General features: G+C 43.6%; 1 protein-coding gene across 6 annotated transcripts in view; it reads right to left on the bottom strand.

Moving 5' to 3' along the window:
* The window catches only part of ZNF423 (zinc finger protein 423), a 234,663-nt gene that overhangs the window by 19,834 nt on the left and 187,784 nt on the right, over positions 1-27,045 (bottom strand). For all 6 annotated transcript variants that reach the window (XM_055818868.1, XM_055818869.1, XM_055818871.1 and 3 more), the window contains 2 exons: positions 3,908-4,039; positions 2,205-2,320 (listed from right to left, as the gene is read on the bottom strand). In XM_055818868.1, the coding sequence (XP_055674843.1) occupies positions 2,205-2,320; positions 3,908-4,039 (248 nt within the window). Of the gene's footprint in view, positions 1-2,204; positions 2,321-3,907; positions 4,040-27,045 lie in introns of those variants that run through there.

Below are 27,045 nucleotides of genomic sequence, written 5' to 3' on the forward strand. Positions count from 1 at the left end.
AGCACTCCACTCTGAATGTCTTGAAACAGTCAAATGTTCAATGTTTTAAAAAGTATTTTCCGTGGTTTCACTTAAAAAAATACACAGAAGTAAAACAAAGCGTAGGTTCAGATTTTGACACTAGTTATTTTATGCCAGTGGGAAAGCAAGATCAGAACTGAAAAGTCAAATTCATCAAGTAGAACCCCTTGATGGATGGTGATTTGCCCACATGAGAACAATTGCACCGTTAGGAGACTGAAAGGTTTATGCAGATTTAACCCTAACTAGCAGCTGAACAACAGGTTCACTAAAAATAATACTAAATCTTCATTACTCAACAAAAATATAACCAACGGTTGAGGAATTTAGAATAGGCAGCTTACACATCAGAAACTGATGAGATGAATGTGCCAAGGCAGACTGGTACAAAAGTCTTGAGCATTTCTAACTGATTTATACACACATTTTGTGTCCTCCTTGGCTCAGGTATTTGGATTAGTGAAATCCCTGGCATCAAGTAAACACACATTTCTGAGTCACTGCTGAAATAAAGACTAAAACTGTGCAGCTAAGTACTGAATTTTCATTCAGCCAACACCATTCAAAACTACTCGTGTAATTATTATGAGCACAGAAATTTTAAGTGCACACAAATCCTGCATAAAAACTGGAAAATTACAATCATAATTTATCTGATTAAAGCTGCTATTTGCAGCAATTTTGCAATGCACAACACTTCAGAACTGAAACACTATGTGATTAAAACTGTTAATTGCAAAAAACAGGCTGCTGTTAAGGCTATAATTTAACAGAGTTTGCTTTATTTGATCATCTGATTTTAAAGGTTAATGCAGTGACCTAGGAAGCCAGTATGCCCATTTTAATTGTGCTGGCATTTTGACCAAACACCACTTTAAAGGAAAAATGGGAGGATAAATCAGAACCAGCTTTGCAAACCACTGCTGCCTTCATAAAACGTTCATAGTGAGAACACACAAACCCCAAATCTGCTGACTTTATTAAAATATTAACAAGGTATAGTTAAAACTTTTGTACACTTATGCAAATCAGATTGCTAGAACAAGGGAAAGAAGAGATTCCCCTGGGAGAAAAAAAATAAAATCAACAAAGTGAAAAGATCAACCATCCTTCCACAGCATGACAGCACGACACAAGAGGCAGCAGCTTGGGAATTCAGCAAGATAAATAAAAACCCTCCAAAGTTTAAGTAAATCATGGTTTATAAAGCTAATAGATTTAGATGAGGCATACAGTACCATTCTATAAAAAGACTGCATTTGCTAGGGGACGGCAGCAGTATTTTGGTGGCTGTGCTACACAGGCAAGACATGTGTGAGGAGGACGCCTGGGTGGGTGCCTCCCTGCCAGCTCTTTAGGAAAGCAAGCTCTGGTGGTCCATCCCCCGCGAGGGATCAGGCACGCTCGCCATCGAGGTTTCAGCATCTGCATGGGTTTTGCACCAAAGGTACCAGTGCGATTTGAACCCCAGCCTCACCAGCACAGCTTAAGGCAGCCCCTGGGGCCAGGGACCCAAGAGAGCTGCAGTAGCATGCCCAGCTCAGGGTCCAGCCCCTCCAAAAGGCTTGCTGCCCCTGGGAACGGGTGCGGGCCGAGCACGGGCTTTGTAGAGGCTAATACTGCTGTGGCTGTGGCCCCCAGGCTGCCAGGGAAACGGGTACATAACGCCTGGTTTGCAGAACCTGCAGCTTATTGATGTGTTAGTGCCTTGGCGGAGCCTCTAATTAAGCGTGTTGAGCTGCACCCATGCTTTGCTCTCATACCTCGGTAGGAGAAATTCCTTTACTTGTGACTTAACAGTGAGGAAGGGGAGGGGGCAGCTCCCATTTGCTTAGTCTTTGTATGTTAATCAGTCCCTGAATTATTAATAGAGAAAAAGAAATTATTTACAAGGTGTTTGACGTAGACATGTCAGGATGTAGCAACACTACTGTCAAGAGAAATACTCATAAAGAATCATGATATCTGTCTTGTCTTATTTATTTATTTATTTATTCCAGCCATGCTCAGAGACCCCTTTCTCCTGATAGCACCCAGGGAGGCAGGAGGAGACCGAGAGACTGTTTAAGGGCAGAAGAGGCCATACTGAGGGTATGCACCTTTTCTAAATGCTACACAAGGGTGACGGTTGCACAGAGAAATCGACAGCTTTAGCATTGCTTTTAGTCCTGTTGTAAACATACCTGAAGCTCTGTTTGAAAGAAGAACTTCTGTGGGCACTGGGAACAATCATAAATTTTATCTTCCTGCCCGTGGACTGCAAAGATGTGCTGCTGCAGTTTGTTTGCCTGTACAAAAACTGAAACGACATAGTACGATTAGTTGAGATTGCTTCATATAAAGCATCTTGTCTTGAACTACACTTTTACAATTGCAAAGACTCTGAAAAGTCCAAGGCTACCTGCCAGAGAAGTGCCGATACACTTGGTTCAGCAGAATTTCCTTACAAGTAGTCAATTTAGAGTCTCCAGGCTGACAGTCAGCTTACTTCTAACAGACTCTATATCCTGTATGGATTTTTGATATTTCACATAAAGCTAACGCTGTCCACAGGTAACTGGAAGAATTCAGTCGTCAGACCAAAGAAAGGACATCACCGCTTCTGCGGGTAGCTCTGGGCCCACGGCAGGTGCATCGGATGCATTTTTAATGCAGGACAACTGGGCCAGGAGAAGCCTTCATGGCTGGTCTGGAAGATGTGTGGCCCAGAATAACATTTCTCGCAGACACGTAAATCCGAAAGGGCAGGCTTGTCACAATTTTTAGACCTTTTAAATGGGTTGTTCATTCAGTATAAGAAAAAAGATTACGATTTAACATCACAAATATCACAGCATCTACATTATGATTTTGAATTGATAATTATTCTGACTTTATCAAGTGAAATTTGAAAGTGAAACATATGGAACCGCAGGCTTTAGCTGGTTAAAAATACATCTCGTTTAATTTTTGTCTCATTTTATATGAATAATCTTCAGTATGTGAAAATAGCTTCTTCAGTAGAATTAAACACGGGCACTCAGAGAGTCATTTTACAGCACATTTCAGGAAACGATAAATTAACGCCAAGCTCACACAAAAAGCAGGCTCTCAAATTGTGGGCCAAACTCTAAAGACTGTGGGTTCGCCCCACTTCCACCCAAGTTAAAGGAATCACAGGTGCTGCCATGCCCCTCTACTGACAGCAGGTCCACAGTCACACCTCTTCCACCCTCATCTCTCAAGGAGTTTGGAAATGCAGATGTTAACTGCTGTTTTTTAAGTACAAAAGGCAGCCTTTAACATGCATCCTGCAGATCCTTTAAAAGCAAGATCACCCCAGACCATTTGCACCGATAAGACAGCTTAAAATGAACTGCAGGGAAGGAATACCTAGCAGGCCCTGAGACAGAAGTTAGAAATGTGCCAGAAACCTGGGCTTCAAAAACCTCTGAGAGAGGAGTTGGCAAAACTATACAGTTGGACAATTTGCTCTTACCAAACCTTTACTTAAGTGAGCCTCACCTCTGTGAGTGGACTGTGAGCTACCTAGCCTTTAAGGGGTCCTTGCTCAGGTAAACACGGGCTTGCAAGAGCAGGTCCATCCCTTGCAAGTCCTGCACTTGGAAACGCATCGCGCCTTCGAGCCATGAGGTATAATTTAAAAGGCTTCGATTTGTGGGGGGTGATGCGGAGCTGCTGCATGCGTCAGTGCTGCCTGGTGTCAAACACCACAGTGCTGCTCTTCAGAGCGAGCCCCAGTTTCAGACAGGCGATATTTTGAACATTTCCAAGCACAGTATTTCTTTTTCCCAAGGAAAGGACTACAGTATTTTACAAATCCCCTGAGCGTTGTTTCTGGATCAAGCCATGCACGCTGAGGCTTGTCTTGGCCTCCCTGTCTTACCTGTGAAACAAACAGGGCATTTGAATGTGCCTCCCATCCCCTCAAAGCTGTGCTCAATCAGGTGACACAGGAGCTTTGCCGGAGAGTCAAACATCTGGTTACACAGCTTGCACTCATGATTGATGCCTTCCTCTGCAAGGTTCAAATGATACAACTTGTTAGTGACACAGCAGATTAGCGTCGGGGATGCAGCAGCAGTCGACGAGAAACACCCGTGCCGGCGCGCATGACTTCAAGGACCCGCAGACATCGCTGCAGCTCCAGCCCCGCCAGCCTCGCTGCTTGTGCGGGGCGTGTGGGTGTCCAGCCCCCCGTCGCATTTTGGGGCGTTGATTTTCAGCTGTGATGAAAGCAGCACTGCCATGAACATGTCGGGGACCCACGTGCCTGCTCCCAGGCTCGTGACAACGCTGCACCGCTCCACCTCGCATCCTACCACAAAGGAAGCGCATCCCTGCTCTGGGTATAGATTATTAAATAGTCAAACAGCATTTAAAATTAATTTAACAGGGTGAATTCAACCAACAACGCTGAAAGCAGGCTGAAATGCTGTCTTCACATCAGCCTACGCTGCAAACATATGGGAGAGGAAGAAACCGTAGGAGAATAGCAGGAGTCCAGGGAAGAGTTTCAGCCTTGATTCTACACCCCTTGTTTTTTTCCCCAAGGTGAAGAGAGAGCATTGGAGGTATTTAAATGTCATTTGAAAGTGTAATGTCCATGTCATAGATCTTAAGCATTGAATACACGGGGCCCATTTTAAAAGTCCCTATATTCTAGCTGAACTCATAGAGAAATAACAATAATTATTACTATTGTTTCAAGCCTACCACTTTTTAAAGATGACCTGTTTCTCTGTTTACTGAGCTTTGTGGTTCTGGGTGCAGCTGAGCCTTTTTTTGAGGTACTGAAGCCATATTAAAACAATTTTGACACATAAAACAATCCTTTGGTTTTCTTGAAGGAGAGAGTTGTAGAAATCTAGACAATACAACGTACAGTTTATATAAATCAGAAAACAACTAAAATTTAATAAAAACTTGTGGATGGTTCTGTAAATACGTCCCGAAAACATGTCCCTCCTTCACTGTGGCAGCACATGAACTTCTCATGAAAACATATTTTTAAAAGCTAAAGAAATTCTGTCTTTTGATGTACACAGCTTTATTTTTGTATCTTCAAATATCACTGACTTCAATTTTTAGTTCCAAGATAGCGAAGAAGTGACTACGATAGATCATGGACTAATCTCTTGCCAGATGCATTGGATCTTGTGAAACATGCAAGCCTTCAGAATCAGGTCTTTACTTATAATTGCTTTAAATTAGCTTTTCATATCTTTAAAGGGGCCAGAGGGACATTTTTGGTTTCTGTAAGGCCTTTGGTACTCTCAGGATCCCAAAGCCCTTTCACAAGGTGGGGAGTCAGGTGCCAGGGCAGGCAAACAGCAGGGCTCTGCGCGCGGGATGCCGGGCACAGCCTGTGCCCAGGCGCACGGTGGCTCTCACACATTGGCACCTTGGCACGTTTGTGGCTAGAGGCAATTCCCAGCACACACGGACCTTGGAGGGCCCTCCGCGTAGTGTGAAAAATGACAACAATTTTAAAAAAATAAAATCTCCACACAAGCGCCTTGTGCGCCAGCATGTGCCGGCGGGATGGGGAGAAGTAAACAGGTGGGTTGGGAAGGAGGTAAAAAGAGAGAAGGAAAGGAAGGGAAGAGTCAGGAAGAGGAAAGGGCTGGTGACTCTAGGACAGCAGCTCCATGGATTCCCTGAGCAGCCATAACCAGGGACTGGAATATTTCTAGAATGCAATGTGGTTTGTAATTCTCTGGTTTGGGCAGCCACCACATCGCCCTCTCCGACGGATGGGTTTCAAAACCCTGACCCTCTCCCTTCACTGTAGTGTAAGGCCAGCTTCTCCCATCAGACCCTTGCCTGAAAACTTTTGGCTTTGTGCAATCTTTATAATCTGCTCTGGAGGGGAGGAAACATGGGGAAGGGACACGTGTCTTGTGCTGAGCATCCTGAGCATGCCCACAGCTGTGTACAGCAACTGAACGCTGCAATAAACCTGGAGAGGACAAAGCAGGTACTGGGGGGAATGGAACAAATTCCTTCTATGAGTAAATCAGAGAAATCATGTTTGACATTAATTTCCTACCCTCCTCATACTGGGTGTTTGGCAAACGGTGATTCATGTACAGCCTATGGTCCTATGTGAGCACATGTGTTCATAAATACGGATGGACACATAGTGCTGATTAGACAACTGCTCCTTTCTGCAGCCTAAATACCCATAATTTCAGCAAAATTAAAAAAAAAACCAACAATGCTCAGCATTCCAATTGAAGTATATTCTTACAAGCTTGGTATGTTTAATTAGGTAACAGAGATTGTGTATTTTCTTGGTTGATCCCTGCAGTATTTTAAATAGTTAAACCCATAACAAACAAACTAAAACTCGAATGAAAAATAATAAAACATAATGGGTTCCTGCAGATCTGGAAATTTATCCCACTCGAGGCAAGACCTTTTGATTTGCAAATCCACTTCTGAATTATAAGGCCTTCTCCTCACCAGTGGGGGTTTTTATTCCACTCCCACAGGAGTCCATTATGTATTTCTTGTGTCTATAAAACCATCCAGGAAGAAAAAAGGGGGAAAAAAGTACCATGGTTAGCATGACAAACGTTTCTCTTTTCATGCATGTGTATTCAAAATATGAAAATGCCCAAAGATATAGATAGAATTTGCTGCTATAATCACTCTCTCCTCTATGGCATTTTACAGCATATTATTTTACACAGAAACACGACGCATGTATAGGGATACTCAGTCACCTTTGGAGAATAACTTCCTTGAATTATATAAGATCATATAGGTACATGCAAGGCGGCTTTTTGACAATGCGGCATGACAGCCAACACTCCAGTCAAATGTGTGGCGCTGGGCGTTAGCAATAGAAAACATACAATCATTTCCCTCATTTTTATTCCCCCTCCTCTTTTTTTTTTTAAAAAAAACACATGACAAGCATCTATGAGAGACCTACATAACTCAAGTGAATTATGCAGCCCCTCTCATTTGTAAACTAAAATGCAGATTTTTACAGCTTGCTGTGCTAGATCTTCTCCCATTTCTCCATAAGTGTATCTGGGTGTGGATCAATTGATTACAGGACTAGATGAGGAAACAAGAATCTTGGGTTTCTTGCCTTTTTTTCTTTTTTCCTGAGCTCAAAATAATAAGCATTAATTTTACACTTAATTTCTCAAAAAAATAATAGGATGTGCTCTTGTTTAAAACAAGCAGGCCTGCTGGATTCTGTCAGGCTGAAACTATGTCAGGCCAAAAGAGGAACAGAGCGCTTTGTGTAAAAGTATCATGGGGAGATGATAGTATCCTGTAATGTTTTCAGTACCTACTTTTGTCTCCAAAAGCATTTGATCCCTGGCAGACACATACTTATTTCCATACTGGTCTTGAGGGAAGCTGGTAGGAATGAGAGCTGATTATCTGAATCCTGAAGGTGAAACCTGGGTGGTGCCCACTGATGTCAAAGGCAGGCATTTGTATAAATTTGGAGGTACATAATTTACTGCCTCTTAGCAAGGATTAGCGGGTTGCGCAGACCCGGCTGAACTGCAGCGGCAAAGCGCATCGCTCATTGTTCCCAAGTTCGGATGCGTTTGCAGGACAGTTTTAAATACGTTGATAGGGTAGTTAGTAGCACTTACACTGTTGTTCTGCCCATTTTAGAGTGGGAATATGCTTCTCCATAAAGCTATTTCTGCTGCAGCAATGTGCATTTAATACATATTACAATGAGTCTCTAAGCCTCTAAGAGAACCGACACTAGCAGCCTCCTGGCGAGGATGCAGTATAATTAATAATGCTGTATTAAACCCATGTACTGTATCAGCTGCATTTCTAATTATAACTATATTAATGGCAATATAAAAGTACGCATTAACGCTGTCGTGTACTGACACATTATCACACCAATAACAAATAGGAAATATGAACAATAAAAATCAAGATGGCATTGTCTTCACTGTTAGTTAAAACTTCTCTCTTCAACTTGATTTAATAAAGTAAAAATTTCCCTTATGGAATAATGAAATAGTCCTAATTTGAGAGATCAAGTAAGACAATCTGATGCTCGTTCCTGACAACAACATGTACATCCTATCCTATAGCTTCCCAGACCAGTATATTTCTACTCTGCTGCAGCAAATTAAGGCAATAAAGGGGAGTATGTTTCCTGTACTCAGATGTACACATCCATGAGTTAACTGCACTTTTAATGAACTTTGAAATACTGTAATTCAGCGTAACAAAGCACTAATAAATATACTGTGTTCACAGAGAACCTTCTCCTGTCCATTATATCATAAATTTGGTAGAATTAAATGGGCCATGTGCTCTAATTATAGTAGAAATAACTAGAAATTGGAATGAACGCAGGGAAATAAAATGAAAACTGCACGGAACTGTTCTGTTTATGCAGTCAACTTCCCAGTAAATAAGTAAGCGAAGGGAAAAAAACATAAGGAAAGCAGGAGCTTCCCCAGTAATTTTTTTCTATGTGGCTGTGAAGGAGCAAGGGGCTGGGACCAGGGTGGGATGACAGTGATTGACAACCCCGTCCAAAACAAAGCCTGCAGAGAACCACTTCGACCCTTCACCTGGCTAGCACCACTTCACCACTGGTTTTCATTAAAAACAATCCAACGATGGAGGCAAAACCAAGGTCTGAGAGCACAATGTGACTGCTAGGAGGGGATGGTGAATTTGCAGAAGCTCACATCGGATGAAGACAATGTCTGCTGTGCAGACGACATTTCTTCATCGCCATTGCTGCCTAAGCCCCCGACCTGCTGTACAAACCATTTGGGCCACATTGCTCCATTACATTTTTGTAATTAATCCCAGAGGACGTAGCTGAGCCCCTCCCTCACTGGTGAGGCTGCTGCAGGGTGAGAGGACCCCCCGCTCCCACCCCGGCATGGGCCAGCGGCGCAGAGCCGCTCTGTGGCACGGCGCCCCAGCGATTAGGCAGCCCGGGCGGTGAAAGGCAGCGGATTGATGGTGTGGCAGCAGAAATATCACCTGGGGAGCTGGGTGCCGTCCTCCCAGGGATGCTGGAGGTCAGTTACTATGGCAACGCCGAATGAGCTCAACCTTGTAACTGACCCTTATCTTTTTTTGATCTGTGGCCCACTTGGGACCTTGGCTGGAAATCAACTGGAAAATAATCTGGTCACATATCAGAAAGAAAACTATTTATACTTATTTATCCAGGTAGAGCTCGTATCTCCCTTTGACGACTGCCAGACTAAAGACACCCATCACGTTCCCGCAGCGTTTCACACGGCTGTGCAGAACGCCCAGCTCTGTGCTGTGAGAAACCATGCCAAACCCCCCCGCCACCACAAAACACACACACAAACTGCCACGGATATCTGTGCTCATGGCTCTACTGATATATTGCCAAAATCTTGCCTTGCTCACGGCCCCTGACTTGCCCATGCGGATGAACATACACCTACACCCCTTCTTGGATGGTTTAATATTTTATGTTGGTTTCTGCTACTCATATTCTTTTGTGCTTTATCTCTCTGCTGAAATATGATTCTGCTTTGAAGTATATTTATATGATCTAGAATGGCACAACACTGATGTCTTTTATGAGCCGAAGATTGTTTAATAAAAACTTGCATTCCTGCTTCATCCTTATGACAATTTTACTATTATAAGTTTTCAAGGGATATGAGAGCTGTCCACTGTGGTTAGAAACATCACTTTAATGAAAAATGATAACACAGGGACTTGGATTTTTCTAGAAACTATGTAAGGAAAACCAAGAAAATACAGAGTTCCCAACACGCATTTGCGTGGTTCTTTTGTTGGTTTTCCTTACGTTTGCTTTTGGATGAGACTCATTAAAATCAGTTCTGTTCTTCGTAGTTTTCCAAGGGATGGGCAGTCCAGACAAGGGTCAGACAGCACGAAGGAGCTGTCGCTGTTCTCCAGCTGGGGAAGCTCTCTGGGGGAACGGGATTTGAGAAATCACCAAAGATATTAAGAGACAGAAGCCATAGGACCTGCTGGCAAACATAGGTGCTACAAGAAGTGCCCACGGATCCCTGGTAACAAACTCCAAGGCTTCTTGTGATGTACTTATATGTATCTGTGGCCTCGAAAAGGTACTCTTTTTGAGGCTAAATTAGCCTAACCACACAACAGGCTTTAAACTCTTTTCATCATCTCAGGGGGCCTCAAGCTCAAAATATGCAGAATTAGATGCCAAATTATTTATAGGGTAGCTTGTAAGTTCACTGCCTCCAGTACATGTCAGTACACTGCAATATTAAAATGACCATTAAAAAGAAGCACAGTCCCAGAGGGACTGAGGATGAGATTGCAGGGAGTTTCCTACCGACTGCAAGAGCGATTCCTGCGCTGTGCCAGAGCCTGCGCCTCCCTCCCGGCTGCAGGCTGCGTGCTCCCCCCAGCACTGCTTTCCTACGGGGAAGGCTGAACCGCAGACACATGAGATGGGTCTGCTGGGCCTGTCTTCATCAGCTTAATTTTTGGTTTACAAGAAAAATAAAATCTGCAAGTTCAAAGGAGTTCATGGAGTTGTGCATCATCTATCTGCTGACTGCAGAGCCCCAGAGGGACCCCGCCTGCAGAGCTTTATTTTAGATTTAGATATTAATCTGGGAAACTGCATAAAGATAATTTATAGAAATGCGCTACACTTTAGCACAGTAGCTTCGCACTTTATCAGCCTTTCTCCGAAGATGCCTTTTTTAAAATAGCCTATATTAAAACTTCCTGTGGACTGAAGTCTGGTAGGCCTGGCTGTTCCTTCACAATAGTTCATTAAGGAGTAACTCCAGTGGCTTCTATGGAAATGCAAAACCCATACCGGAAAAGAAACACATGCTGCTTTTGAGTGTGCAGGCCCATACACACGCACACAGAGAATGAGTCTGGATAAAGCTAACAAACCCCTAAGAATGGCTAGGGGTTAATAAAAACACCGCATTCCCACACAACTCAACCCTAGTTGAGTATTCCAATGTTTTGATATGTTCACAGCTGTATTATTTCAATTTAATGTCGATACCTGGTGGAACTGAAGTAACACAGCCCTGAATCCAGGCCCACGGCCACACAGCCCGTTCCCTGCATTAGCCTCCCTCATGCCACAGTGTTGCTTAAACCTGAATATCACTTATTACACCTGGTCTCTTCTCCGCTCTTCTCTTCCCTGGAAGCAGCTCCCTGCGTTGCTACACAGTAGGAGTATGTCTGTCCTCTGATCCTACTGACAATATCACATCAAAGAGCTCAATACAGACAAACAGCAATAACTAGTATCTATTTGGCATCTATTCTTCTTGTGAAATTAAAAATTAAAATTAAAACATCATTATACTCTTATTAAACAGCCCACTGGAATATGCCAAGTGCTTTTAAAACATGCAAAGCTTTAAACTGAGTTTAAACGGGTGTAAAGCCCTTTTTATTCATTTTATAGGCCTGGCATGTTCCCCAACTTCAGCACCAGGGCCACCAGAACCACAAGGCGCCCCCTCCCCACCACGTCCCACCCAGACCTCCAGCATACGTCGACCATGGTTGCACAGAGGTCCCCGGAGCTGCCAGGTCTCCAGCAAGAGCTGCCAAAGGCAAAACCTTCCCTCTTACCAGGCAGCCCCCTCCCCTGCCTGGGCACCTGTGCATGGAGTGGCAGCTGCATCCCACAGCTACTGCTTAAAAGCCAAATTCTGGGTGCATTTTCATCTGCCCAAAGGCAGGTTCCTGGAGTGGGGATCCAAGTCAGGGCAGCATTCAGCCCTGGCTGCCAGCCCCCTGCACTAGCCGGGCACATTTGGGATAGCACACAGTGTTTCTTAAACACGCAAACTCCTGCTGATGTGTGTCACTGATCTTCAGATTACAGTTTCCCAAGCACACATTGACATGATAGACTATAAATCTATCGTGTAAATAACCATCACATTAATGGTCTCTAATAGTATATAATTAACATGACAGACAGGCTACAAGCCAGTTGTTGTCAACAACACTCAGAGATGCACGGAGTAGGAGAAAGCCATAAACTACTTCCATGGTGGCATCAGAAAAACAGAAAGATTGGTAAAATGAGAGATAAAACCAGAACGCATAACAAAATGAAAATACTTCTCAACATACAATTTAACCGAGAAACAAAGAAGGTTCTTTCAGGCATCAAAGTATGATAAATGTCAAACTTGGGGTGTGTGTGGGTGTGTGTGTGTAGAAACTGATTTGCATCAGCAAATTCAAATTCAGTTATCCCTGCCTTGGTGCAGTGCCTCTTCACTGAGCACAGGTGAACTGCTGTGAGGGGCCTTATTCTGATATTGCAAATTCTGTATAAACATGGAAATACGCATCCAGTAACATAAACTTTACAGCAGTTATCAGCTATGGTCAGATTAAAACTTGTATTAGTACAGATATCTGAGAAATGATGCAATGGACAAAAAGTTGTAAGTGCAAGTGAAACCCAACCATGAGCGTTATTTCTGTTGCAGATCACCAAACAGCTTGGAGATTGGCCAAACGCTGCACTCCTGTAACACCGGGGCAGTCTGCACCCGCTTGTTCAGATTAAACAAATGCATTTCTTTGAAATATGAATACATGCAGACAAGCAAGAAATCGGAAACATCGCTCAGCTTTTTCTTGGGAGGGGGGGAAGATGGCTACCCACCTATCTTGACACGATCATTTAGCACAACTGCACTGGAGCTTACCTGTTCATACGAGGGCTGAACACATGCCACAGCCCAGCGCTGGAGAGGCTCCTGTCCCCAGTCACTACCCCAAGGCGCTTCCCTCGCTCCCTCTCCCAACAGACTAGGGTGGGAGCTTGGGGACACAAACTGGTTATCAGAGCTGACAAAATAAGATGCCATTGCCAATAGAGGGAACCAAGGGTGACTAAATGAGGTCTGGCTGACTAAGATAGGTGACTGATTTTGCATGGCATGAATATCTCTCAGAGCTCGTTAAGTGCAAATATGCTCAAAAGAATGAAAAACCCCTATCAGATGTATTTTATGTCAGGAATCCTAAGGTGCAGTAACGCACGATATTCCTTAAGGCAGTAAAAAAGAATCTGCATGAAAACAAGAAAATATCTTAAGCATCTCTGCCTTATGCAGACATATATTCTTGTACTGTGGGAATATGCACAAGTGAATGTACAGAGCATCTCCCATCGATGTTGATGGAATTCGCTCAATTAACGCTCCACAGTCCAGGTGGAAATCTTACCCTGTAGCAACTTCATCTCAAATAAGAAAAGCTGTAGCCCAGTGACCTTTTGGAAGAGATGTCACTGCCAAGCAATGACTCCGCACAGCACAGACTGTGAAGTTACTCTCAGTAGCACTTATCTAACATACAAACCTTGATTACAATACATAAAACCTAATATCAAACTACTATCACCTTTACATTTGTTTTTTGTTCTGTCCGTCAGCCAGGCAGCTTGCACCCTTCACACACGATCTAGGGCTGAATTCGTCCAGCACAAGGACAAGCAGCAATGAAAGCGTTGCTCTGAGCTCTCCGCAGAGGGCCCATGCACACATCCTGCGCAGCTGTGCAGAGCAGCAAGGGCAGAAATGTTCTTCCAGGCTCCTAAACTCGAAGTACTTTGGCTTTTGCCTTTGTAAACAAATCCCTTTCTATTTTATTATGTGAGTAATTCAGTCAGGCATATGGCTGTTGGCAGATACACTGTCAGTGCACAAGATGGCCAGCTTGGTTTTATTTATTTTTTAGAAACACATTTTCTCTTTTTATATGTCATTAGCTTTTTAATCCATTAAGGAAAGCCATGCGCAAACTCTCATGCTGTGGACAAGATCCAAAGAACATATGTGGGCTGCACCAGAAAACTTTGTGTAAGATAGGAGGAAAGCCTGTATTTTAGCTCAGATGAAGAGACCTGGAAACACTGATCCTATGACAGTGCTGAAGAAGCCCTCTTCCAGCTGCAGCAAAGTGTGAGCATGTCACCACACCAAAACACAGCAACATCCAGGAGGATCTGATAGCTCATTAACAGCAGGACTCCTACACCGCTATTTTTGCTTAAACCTGCCTGGATCTCCATGGTTTCCTCGGCTCTCTTGGACTCCACCCATTCCCACAAGTTACATTAAAAAACAAACCAAAACAAAACCAAACCCCACAACAAAACCCAACAAAGCCTCAAGCCCGCAAAGAAGTGTAAGAAGTTCCCAGCTACAGAGGGTGGGAAGGACTTCAGGAGGTGGCTGCACTAATGGCCTGGAGCCGTGCAGAAGTGGCCAAGATGACTTGTGAAGGTAAAAAGGTGTAGTAGGATTGCTGTAGAAAGGGCCTGACGTGCATTCATTGAATTTGAAACAGATTTAGGGGTATCCACCTAATAAGCCCAGATGAGAAGAAGCATATTCCACAGCCCTGCAAAAGTTATTGAGGAAGAGTTAAAAATGAGAGGAAAAATCACACTGCTTTTCAGCTGCTCCCTTAAATAAAGTAAGATCCTAAATCAAGCTGTGATGGAGTCCCCGTTTGAACCAAAAAAGAAGGAAACGATAAAGGTCTGTCAGAGACCTGCTACCCACCATTTTGTTCTTCACTTTTCTTGTAAGCTCTTATTTTAAGCTCAGATCCAACAATCAGCATTAAGAAGTCGGCATTTGCTCCTGTCACCCCAGAGAGGTAGGGAAGATACAATCGTATATATGCAAAATAGGTATGAACTCTGATAACAATACTTTGCCTGTAGGCAAAAATTGACTTTTTAAATGGCAGCCACTATAATAATGCTAGCCTGAGACCCACCCTTGCAGAATTTTCCTCCACTTAGTAAAACCAAGTTACACAGTGACAGAAAAGGCAAGGAATTTGGGCACTGGCAATGACAATACAGGGAATGTCTTAGTGGGAAGAGGGGAAAACAAAATCATAAAATAACAAATGAAGGGTCAGGGTGATTAAATTACAGATACACCCACTGTACAGACATGAAGGGGGTGAAATGGCAATTCTGTAACCACAGAGACAGCAAGGAGCTCAACCAAGACCTGTTCCCCAAAGCCCCCTGGTCTCGATCAGCAGCACCCCGAGAGCCCTGGCCTCGGGACACCTTCCACACACTGCGCAACCTTTGGGAAATTTGCTTACAGGGGATGGGTCTAAACTGGCCACCTAAGGGATATGCAGCAGACCGTGCCTATTCTTCACATTTCTATCCCTTACGATGACCAACAGAAAGTGCATTAGTGCACAAGAAAACGTGCAAGAACAGAGCTCCCTTTCCAACCACACGTGAGGTTTGTGAGACCACAAGTCCAGCTCCTCAGGGGAGAACTTCGGGAGAGCTGGGATACCCCCAGTACCCCCTGTGTGCCTGAACGGCCCCGGCAGGCTGTGGGCAGCTGTGCCAAGGCCACCCAGCCCCAGCGTGACCGGCCACTCGCCACTCCTGCCATCACACAACGGCACCACTGGGTCGCGGGGCACATCCTGGGGAGCCACGCACAGGCAGCGTGCATGTACAAGAGTTGAATCTTTGCAGCTACATGAGCATCAATTATGCATTGTATCAAAACCCAAAATGCTAGAGCATAGAGGAGGCAATTCAAAGAAGCAGCATGAGCAAAGTGAATGCCAAAGAAATGAAAAATATGTCCAAAACTGTGACAGAGCGCTCAGCTACTTTTCATGTGACACTGTCAATCGTCTCTCATCAAAGATCTCAAATACTTGGGAAGAGATTACAGAAATATTCAAAGATACAATATTTGTATTTTGAATGTTAATTTGACACAAAGGAGTGTGCATGAGGGAATGTTTATAATCAGCACTCCAATAAACTCACAAATGACTCTAGTATTTTATAAGCTTGTTAGAAACAAATCACTCCCTTAGCTTATATTTACTTACTGATGAATAATAAAAGGCCTCAATACACAAAGAGTAAATTCAAAATGTTTTCCTCTTGTTCTGTCTTCTATGACAATACTGAAACCCTCTCATTCAGGCTGTGATTCCCAGCCATGCCCCTCCTGTTTTTATGGCTCAATACTGATTTCTCCATAGGAGCAGAGGCTGTTTTGAACCTCGGTTCCTGCCCCCAGACCCCCTGTAAAATAGTTGCCCTGGTCTGGAGCTGAACTGTAGTTGCTGGAGCTGCCTCCTGCCCCTGTGCTGCCTGGGGGGGTGGTGAGGAGAGCACGGCCAGTTGTGCCAATTCACACAGCAGCGAAGCTGCAGTCCGAGTGCTTAGTCTTAAGAGGAAGAGGAGAAGACATGCGCACCTCCTGAAGCAATGCACAAGACAGCACAGCAAAAGTGTACAAAAAGAGATTCTGCAATGTATTTATAACCCTGCAGCAGTCCCGAACAGCTGTATGAACTGTAAAACACATCAACTACTTCAGCTGGTCTGCAAGGGTGCGGGCAAGGTGTCAGTACAATACACACCCCTATTACCACCCAAACACCTTGCACACTGTCAGTGCAACAGCCCAATAATTGATTACAGCTGAAAACCCCTTTTAGCCTGTTTAAAAACACCGTGATGCTTTAATGCAATACAAGTCATGCTTCAGCAGACAACATTAACACCTACACCTTCCAAATGCCATTAGTTATACACCAGCTCAAACAATAATACTCTAGTGAGCACAGGAGACTGATGCTAGCCATTGACTCCTGGCAGTAGCCATGCCGTGGTACCTATGTGTGCCATGATTGCTGGATTTCAGAAGTAATTGCTTTATAGGTCGGCATGCTGGATTCATAAGCAGTAAGTAACACAAATGGAGGGAAACAAAAGTTGGCAGAACAATGCTTCATTTTTCTAATGTAACTAAGTGCTGTGTGCAGTAATGGGAGTGGTGGGGATACTCGCCTTTATGCTCTTATTTACCAGATAGAAAGAATATGGGGATATTCTAATGCAAGTTTTTACTTAATGTACGGTTAAGCATTACACAAACATTTTATTGTTGTCTGTAAAGATGATCTATTTACAGTAGCTGAAAAAAAAAATCACACACTGCATTCAAGCATAAGTGCTTGTGGTAGACACACAAATGCAGAGCGACTTTGCAGAAGTAAATGTAACATAGGCTTTTATTCTCGATGGCCCTGTTGCTTCACGCACAGATCAAATGCATCTTCACCACCCTTTAAAGATGAACAAAATGCTGCCATGGACCAAGCTGGCTGGACACACATCAGTTTTGTTAATTGCATTAAGATGTTGAAGAGAATAAACTCAGCCAGGCCTATCGACAGCCTCATCATCTGCTGGCACTGCTGGAGGGGGAGGCTGAACTCAGGAGTGACGGCATGAGCTCATGGCTGCTCACCTGGCTCCCATCGTGGGAGACCACAGCAGCTTCTTGTAGGATTTTGAGGCGGTTTCTGTAACCTGCCTAGTGCCAGGGCTGGCCTGGTGGTCTCTGCAGGATGCCATGAATCACTGCAGTATTGCTGAATACATCAACAAAGGTTGCCTGAATTCGCACAGCCCCTGCTATTATTAAACATGATTCAGGTATGTATTGAGCTCAGCGAATTAATCATTACAAACATACATACTTTACAGCTTAGGAGTCACATTTCCAGAGTATGTTATAAGATGCTTTTACTTCTAGAAATTTTAATGGCAGCCATGAGAATAATATTATTATTTTTTAACCAGTGCACAAGCCATAAAGCACTGTACTGGAGTTTACTAAGAAGTGCAAAGGTGACAAGCGATACGCTTTCAAAATCTGCTAATCCTGGAAAATAAAACTCAGGGCTCCAAAGCCATTGCCATGTGGCACTCCTGCAGCATCTTCTGTGACCCTCCAAAGCAACAGAGACCAATAGCCATGGAGCTCAGCCCCCTCACCCACCGCTCTGGCCAGCAGCTGGAGCAAAGGGAAGCCCTGCGGATGGAGTATCCCAGAGATGTGACTCCACTGAGTGGGCTACAGGTCTGACAGAGGAAGGTGGAGGGAGGCTTTCCCAGCACGATGCCATCCACTGCCATTCCCTGCACTTCCACAAACTGCCTTTGCCGCAGGCTTCCCATTGCTGACTATAACACAATACCTCCAGCACGACAGCTGTGCGGTTCCGCTCTCACGTGCATCTGTGTTTCAAAAATGATGCCGGTGTCCAAACTTCAACTCCAGCACTCTCCAGGGCTGAGCTTAAAGATCAGCACACCATGTGCCACCAGGTGAGGGGGGCTGCTCAGCCCCTGCTCTTCATTCCCAGGTGGTGTGGAGGGGTAGGGAGGCATGGCATCTGTGGGGGAGGATTCCTTATACGTTGTTCTAACATCAGCACTTCAGCCTGGAGAAAGAATGGTAGACTAATCCTCAAGCACTCAAACTTTGTGTCTAAAAGGGTGGCTGGAAAACCCAATTTCTCAAAAAGGAAGAAAATTATCATGGGCACATGAAATGCTAATGACACAGGAGACAAACAACTGAAGGAAAACCCATACAGGACATGTCAGGTTTTCACAAGGAAAATGCAGGCAAGATGCCATGGTGCATGTCAGACACCTGGAGTCATTGGGATTTTCCTTATGGGCGTGGGCTTACAATTCTAACACTGTAGCTCCATCTGATGCTATTGAAACAGAAGTATGAAATTGAAAAGGAGTCATGTCATGAAGAAAACAGAAAAATACACTTTCAGGTGAGGAAGGGTCATGGCAGCCTAAATGACCAAGTACGAGAAGTGCATTGCTCTTTGTTTTTACAAAAGTGTCCCAAGTACAGTGCCCTCCAGGATTCTTCTCTGAGTCATTGATTTATTTTTAAAAGGTTCTCTGGAGAAAATGAGCTCCTTAACAAATTAATTGTGAAGCAGGCACACTTCTGGTATTCTTTCTCCATAAATACATGGCATTTCTGAGACCAGTTTGGAAATTCAGTAGGAGCAATAAGTAATGAGTACAGGTGAGTAGTGCCTTTCTCATGTGTCGCTATGTTTTGTGACTGGGTGAAAAGCAGTTGTCAGTTCTCAAATGAATTGCAAAAGACAAAAAATGTCTATTGCATCAAGATTTTATACCAAATACCTCTGCCGAGAGTGTCTCCACCAGAAACGGCTGCCTTAAAGGGTAATTTTGTTTCATGCATTCAATTATTTTCTGTGCTGCATCTGATATGGATGGAAGGGATTCACCTGTGCTTGGCAGCCATCAAGATCACATGGCAGCTGAAACATCTCATCAGTTTTGTTTAACAGTGAAATCACATGGATAATTAATACGCAGACAACTGTGCACCTGAAATATCATTCCTGTTCCAGAAACACAACCTGTGCACAAACAGCATAAAACTTTTCTGCTGGCTTCCCACGTCTTCCTCCTGCCTTTGGCTACAGCCAGTACCCAGGGCAGTGGTATACTTGCTTTGGTCATCGTACATAAGTTACAGGTACACTTGCACTTTGTGAAGCCCACCTTGTACAGGAAGGAGGAGCAGCCAGAACAGCTGTAGGCAGGCAGGATGCAGCTCTCCCAAGGAAGCGTGTCTGTCGGCAATGGCTTGGAGCTGGTCCCTTCTGACTGCCCTGGCCTGTGGCAAACCTGTCCCCTCGCCTGCCTGCACCATCTTTCTGCAGCAACAAGGGGAAGGGCATAAGCTGATAGAGTCTGCACAGGTGCCCTGCCAGACAGCGGCACTGTGCCCACTGTCCCCGGACAGTCCGCCTTGAGCACTCCTTATTTCCAGGAATACAAGCAAAACAAGCAGTCCTCAAACAGCTGGCAGGACATGCAGCACACAGCCCAGGCTCGCTCTGGGGCTGCCACCTGTCTCCACACCCGGTAGGTCTCCCTGAGGAGGGGAGCACATCAGCTGTGTGCCAAAGCCAGGCACATTGGGCATGAGTGGTGACAATCCCAGGGCATCCTAGTGGGCCCTGCATTGTCACCAGCACCATGCCACCCCGCTGCCTGCACAGTGAGCATGGGCAAAGCCCAGCCAAGCCACTGGGACCCAGATCACAAAGCGACAGGAAAATTTAAAAAAGATTGCAAATCCTGCAACATCATTCATGCTGTTATTTGGCAGGTGCTAAAACCCACCCGTATCACCCTGTGCCTGCTACACGCAAGTGAAGTCAGAGAAGAACTTCCCCTTGCAGTCCTTGTGTCGCAGTTTGTTTGCTCTGCTGGTGCATTCCCATTTAGCATGCGCGGGGCTGCACCTGCGTGCTTGCTTATCCCCTGGCCATGCGGCAGTGCACCTCGGCAGCAGGGAGCTTCAGCAGCAGCCAGCATGGGCAGGCACAGTGCAAGTGGGCCACGCACCCACATGTCTGACATCTGAAACAATATTTGAGCCCAGGTGCTGCATCCTTAATTATTACAGGGTCTTCACTCACATGTGCAGAGTTTAAATAACCAATGACAATTTTGTTTCCATCGTATCATTTGGTTTCCTTTTCCTTTTCAAAGCAAAGGACGTATTAATCAATAAAGATTTTTAAAAGAATTAATTACCATCATCATCATCAAATCAAGCTCCCTGGTGCCTTGCTGTCCAGTGCCTGTACAAGTCCTCTTCCCTTCCAGGGAAGGATCTGCCATCTCTGCACCATCCTCCTGCTTTGGAGCCTTAAAGCACTATTAAAATCAATTCACTTGGTGTCAAAAGCCCTCATTCTTCTTGCACCCACCAGTACAGCTGTAGTATTCATAGATTTTTACCACCAGGATTAATGTTATAAAATGTCACTTGCTACAGTAAAATTTATCAACATTATTATATACCATACAAACTGCCACCACAGACAAATGCACTACATTAAAATTTTGTCTAGAGCTCCCTAGAGGAAACATTTGCTGCAATTTGTATAACAGTTTATATATTTATGATATTTAATGGTACAAAGCAATAATTATGACTTCATTCACTGATAAGCAACAGCATTATATAAATCAGATGCAGATTTAGAACATGCCAGCTTTGTCACTGGCCTACTACTTGTAAATTATGTTGCTGTTTAAAAAAAAAAAATCTAAGCAAATATGAGTTAGCAGCAGGAAGCTAATAATGTGCCTCCAGCTGTTCCAGTTAACCTGCAAATGTGGCCATCTGCACCTCAGGAGAAAAAGAAAAGGAGAGATAGAGGGAGGGAGGAAAAGGAGAGAGGAGAGAAGCTCCCGCCAACACCAGCACAAAGCCTAGGCCCTGAGCAGTAGGAATGACCTTGCTCCTTATGACCAGACAAGCACATATTTAAAATCAGAAAAGTTACTAAAGAATAAAGGACCTTTTCTCCCCTAGACCCACAGAAGAGGAAAAAAAAAAAAAAAAGAGAGAGAGAGAGAGAGAGAAAAAAAAAGTCTTTTCCACTGCCTTTTTTCTAGAACAGGCTGTCTTTCACCTCTGGGGTTATTATTTACTGCATTGCAGGTTTGTCCAATGGACAGGTTTTCCTTACAACTTCTGCCTTTCATTTTTACTTTTTAACACCTCTTCACAGACCCATCTTGTATTATTTTTTTAAAAAAAAAAAAAAAAAAAAGGTGGCCATTGTAATAGATTTATTCCTGCTTCAGACAATTTAAAATGGATCTGCAGGGCACAAAGGCTGAACTATCAAACAAGACCGAAATTCTCAGATAGAAAGTCACAGATCTTGCAGTGCACAGCAGCTTCACTCCTACCTTTGGGTTCACGGGGATGAGGTGTCCTTAGGATGTGCGAGTAGTGTTCACTCAAAGATTATTTTATAAGGGACTTCTGTGGAATCTGGGTCACAAGGAACTGTCACAAAATATTCCCTTTGACATTCACCCACACACTGAAGAGACAGTGGCTGAAAGTGCACGTCCTGCACATTGTTACACTTTGGTAATTGACAGCAGTTTAAAGCCAACAGTTCTCCAAGATCCTCGTGACAGAGGGCTCCCCCACACCCCTCCTAGATAAGGATGGGGAGGGCCTCAAAGGATTTTTAATATTTTTTTCTAAAGCCTGACTCTGTAAAACAACAAACTTAATTCCTGTGAAGGGTACCAGGTCAGGGAGGTCAGCACACCTCACCGGAGCTGCACCGCTCCACCTCACCTGCACTGTCACACAGTGCCTCTGTACTGCCAGTCCGCCCCCATCACCCCAAAACCAGCCTTGTTCTGACACGGGTTAATGAAGCAGCAGTTGGTCTTGGGATGCTTAAATAAACTCAGGATTATCATCACTCAAACTAAAAAAATCTCATCTTGCTTTTTCCAAAATTAAGCAATGCAATTCTTGTTTCCTCGTTTTAGATGCACATCTGCTTGCACCAGTTCAAGCGTCAGAATTTTAATAAAACTCTTAAAATACTGAAAGCACCCAGCAATGAGCCTCACAGACTCTGATCTCGTGGCCAGGCAGTGTGAGCTCCTCAGAGTGCATCACGGTCACAGAACAGGGACCTACATCTGAGCAGTGTTGTATGGACCCGACAGCTATTACTAGATTTTCACCAAGGAAACATGATTTATCTTCATTCCAATTTTTGTAACTATAATTCATTCCAATGCTAACCCCATTTACAGGGATTTACAACTCACTTGAAAAATTAACTTAGGCATACATAATTTCAAAGGAACAAAACCAATTTTTTTTCTTGGAAATACTGAATTTACTTTAAACTGATCAGCTGTGATAGTGTTAGCGCATGTGTGTGTGTTTTTAAAGCCTCCTTTAACGATTTTCTCTATTTAAGAGTTTTGTGACCCAATGTTGTTTAATGTTGACTAGTTCTTGGCATTTTCAAGTGAAATACCTCACCCTGATGGTACATGCAAGCAGTTAGCGCACATCTTTTTCAAACATTTACACTACACTTTAGGGATGCTGGTGGATATGATAACAACTGTGATTTACAGTAGGTTAAAGAACTAATAGTTGCATGCTGAATCAGTAAGTTACCAGTATTTACCCTCTGAATCGTGTTAACCAATGCAAAGTGCCAGCAGTGTGATCAGGGAAAGGCATTAGCCATCTCTCCAGAGGCAAATAAGCTTTCCAGGTAAACCTGTAACTTCATCTGGCCTTTCCAAAAATATTTTCATCTAGAAATTACCACATTTTTTTAAAGCAGCTGGGGTAACATTGTGTTTTCCAATGCCAGAATGTTTGTAACAGCAAACAATATATGCAAATGCTACAAGTTGCTGTTGAATATCCAAATTTAGCAGGATGACTCCCACTTAATTACACCAAACCTCAGTTAAGTCCATTGGCAGCTTCAGAGGCAGATAACAAGTAAAGTTGGTAAGCACTTACATCAAAATAATGCACATTCACATGTTCCTCAGTCATCATTGAGACTGGTGACTAATAAATCATGTAGTGTCCATATCTGTGTGTGCAGAGTTCCTTAGATACTTCAGTTCACCAAGTTTTGAATGCTTCTCTCTGACAGGAATCCATGCATCGGTTTTCTGTCCCTATCTGTTCACTGCTAAAAACAGCACACAAAAAAAGAAATCCTAGATAAATGCAAATGACCCATATTCCCCATTTATAAAGAAAGCCTTTTGCATTGCCTCAGTGAACTAGGAGGGTAACGTCTGATGGACTCTTACGTGAGCATTAATAACAGAAGAGAGAAGCAGATGGAAAGGGGGATGAACAGCTATTTCTAAAACCATTAATAAAAATATGGTTAAAAGATCTTACTCTAGAATCTAAGACTACATATTTAATTGATTTGTTTAATTTTGTCAGAGCACTTCTACTCCCCTCCTGGTGCTAATGCGAGTGGCAGCAGCGGACAACCACGTGCGCCACATTGCAAACGAGCAGCCCACAGCTCTCGGAGGTGTCCACCAGCATGCAACACCCTCCCAGGTTCTCCTCAGCCACTGGAAATCTCTTCTTATTTCTCAACTCCCACTCCTGATGCTCCACAGGGTTTCACATTGCATGCTGAGAAACCGAATGAACAACTCAAGTAAGCTCTCAAACCTAGCAAGAAAAAAGTTTGATAGGAAAAAATTAACTCCCAAAGAGACGGTATGAGAAAGGTCAGAAGACATGGTCAAATGGAAAGTCTTCCAATACCTCAGTGGTGCTACAAGCATTCAGACAACACATTGACATCACACAGGTGAAGGAAATCAAACCATCTATCACATTCATGCAAAGGGACAGTGTGCGTCCCGCATAACATTTTTGGGGTGATACAGTTAAAGGACAAATGCCTACAAGCTCACACAGATAATGCTGTGACATTTGCATTCTCTCCTTATTGAACTGAACAATTTGATCCAGAATTATTATGCAAGCAGCAGAAATGCAGAATGAATTTTTAATAGCACTGTGTGTGAAAGAGAACAAAAGTTCATAAAAATATGTTGAAGTGACTTCCATAATGCTGGTTTATGTACCTCTCCACTACATAAATAGGCACTCTCAACTACAATAGTTAAACCTGGAGATTTACAACACATCGGTAACTCATTCCTGCTGTATGGAGGAACCCATCTCTCAAATGCAAGTGATCTTGCAATCACAGATGAACTCCAGTACTTAAGTACAATGGGGTACGTTTCACAGTGTCAGCCCTAATTTTCAGCCTTGACTTTGATTTCCCTTGCCTTGGTGGGTTCCAGTCAGACCCCTCTGTGTTACTCTAATGTAGCTTTTTTGTGTTTTTAATATGAATATTGTGTCAAGGATCTGAGATATTAAGAATGACAATACATTATTATTGCAGGGAGGGGAAATCTCCAGAGTCCTAGAAGTAGGATTTCGAAAACCACAGTCAAAAATCAATACTAATCCACAAGAATTCATAAAGGAAACATGTCAGTCGGCACCTTTGAATACATATCTTAAATTTTATCTTAAGCAAAACTGGACAAATACAAGTCATTTAAAAAGACAGAAAAGAAGGTGGACATGCTCCAGCTTCAGGCTGCAGGAGGGAGCCTGCCTTGCTTGGCTGCCCCAGGAGTGCTGGAGATTACCCCTGCCCTTCTCTTGCCGGGGTCCCAGGGCCAGCTCAGCCTGCCTGAGCCACTGCAACCCTGGCGGTTGCATGGGGCAAGTGGAAGATGCTGCATCCTCAACACCGCCTTGTGCCCAGACTCCTCCCTCGAAAGCAACCACCCAACAGGATGTAGGGAAAAACCAGCTCATCTGCACTCACTGATAAATGTGATAATGAGAAGAAATGCTAAGAATCATACACGTGATCCTTTGATGAAATTCACAGCCAGACATCTGCTTGCAAGGTAGCTGGGCCCGCTAGCTACCTCCAGCAACAGGACTTATTATTGCTTGGATTTGATTTACTTAACCAAAAAATCCACAGAATTAATTATATTAAACACTTCATTTGTACACGAGTAACTAACGTATTAATACAGTGTTATCAAAGCATCCTAATCTCCCTCTCAGGAAGAAGCCTGCTTAACAAGCATGGATAATAGAAGGTATCACATACAGAAACATCCATAAGGCGAACACAAACAGACAGCCTTTGCCATCTGAAATGTTGCCCAGGGACCAGGTACATCAGCACAGGGCTTTACAGCCTATTCTCATCATTCCAATCACTTGCCTACACTCCGACTTTAAAAAAGTTTTTGAAAGAAAAAAGAACCTGCAAGGTGCTCAAGATGAATGGTCTTGCTCTCTTAAGTAAGAGTTTGTAGCAGCACTCAGAGGGAGAAAGAAATCTTTCTCTGGACCTCACTCTCCCTATACAATTTGCACAACAGAAAAGCTGGGTTTGATTCACAAAAGAGGTGAAGTTATAAGCAAAGGAAGCACACAATGATTTGAGTCCAAATCCAGTAAAAGACGTTAAGAGTTGGTCAGATGCTCTCAGTAGTACCTTCCTACAGTCTCTGTAGCTTTCCCACTGCTACTCAAAAACACCTTAAAAATATCTTATGAATTTTGGAGGGGAAAGGCCAGAGGATGCAGCTCTGATGGTGGTCCAGGATTTTCAGTTCCTACTCAGGAGACATCACAACTGTTTTTAAATGAAGTACACAGCGTTCCCCAGCTGAGTGACACAGGGACACCGGTTAATCGCCAAGGAGGATCTGCTGGTGATGGCACTGAGGACTTCCACAGTCCTCCAACTTCAGCAGCATTTCTTGTCGAGGCCACGGGGAATGCTGCTAGAAACGACTGCAGTCTTATGGCAACCATGAGATGCAGTTTACTGTACGTGTGCTATTTATTATGCATATTATTTATTAATTTATGTAGATTAGTACACTGCATGACCAAAAACACGCCATCAGCAACGATGGGCATCCAAGCCTGCAGTAAAAAGCTTGATCTAAGATTGGTTTCAGTCATTGCAAGATTTTTTTTACTGATTCCAGTGAATCTTGGTTCAGGCCCTGAAGCAGTAGGCACAGCGGAGAGAGCTGAAATCTCCATTACAATGGCTCTGTCACAGGTACTGCAGGAAGACAAATTCATTTAGGGAGCCCTATTGATACTTGATTTGTTAGATCTCAATTGCAGAGCTCTCCAAAGGGCCACCTTACCATACTCCAAAATCGTTTTAGCTTATAGTCACCGTTCTGCTGTACATATCAGCCCAAATGCAAAGGATCAGATCTCCACATCCAGGGTGGAAACCTTTACCAAACGGCCCAGGGGAGAGGGCAAGATGCACCACCACAATCTGGTATGGACATACAAGACAAAATCCTGCAAAAGCTTTCGATGTATGTTTTGTTTTCAAGCTAAAAAAAAATATATATATATAAAAAAATAACACCATCAACCCACTGACAGCTAAAAATTAACCTCCTGGCACATGCTACTGCTCATCTGTGCTTCCCCCACACCCTGTACCTATTTATTTATTCCCAAGACAGAAGCACCCACTTTAAGGATGATTTTTATTTTTTTCCTCCTTTCATCAGAGCAAATTAGGAGTAACCTCACTAAAGCCAACACTGCTACACTGATGAAAAAATTAATCAGCAATGAACTCACACCTGGGATTTTCTCAAAAATTTGACAGATCTGTTAGTACTGAATTCTCAATCTGCCCTAGTTACCAGATGCGAGTTGG

This window comes from Falco peregrinus, chromosome 14 (genome assembly GCF_023634155.1).
Source record: "Falco peregrinus isolate bFalPer1 chromosome 14, bFalPer1.pri, whole genome shotgun sequence".
NCBI lineage: Eukaryota > Metazoa > Chordata > Aves > Falconiformes > Falconidae > Falco > Falco peregrinus.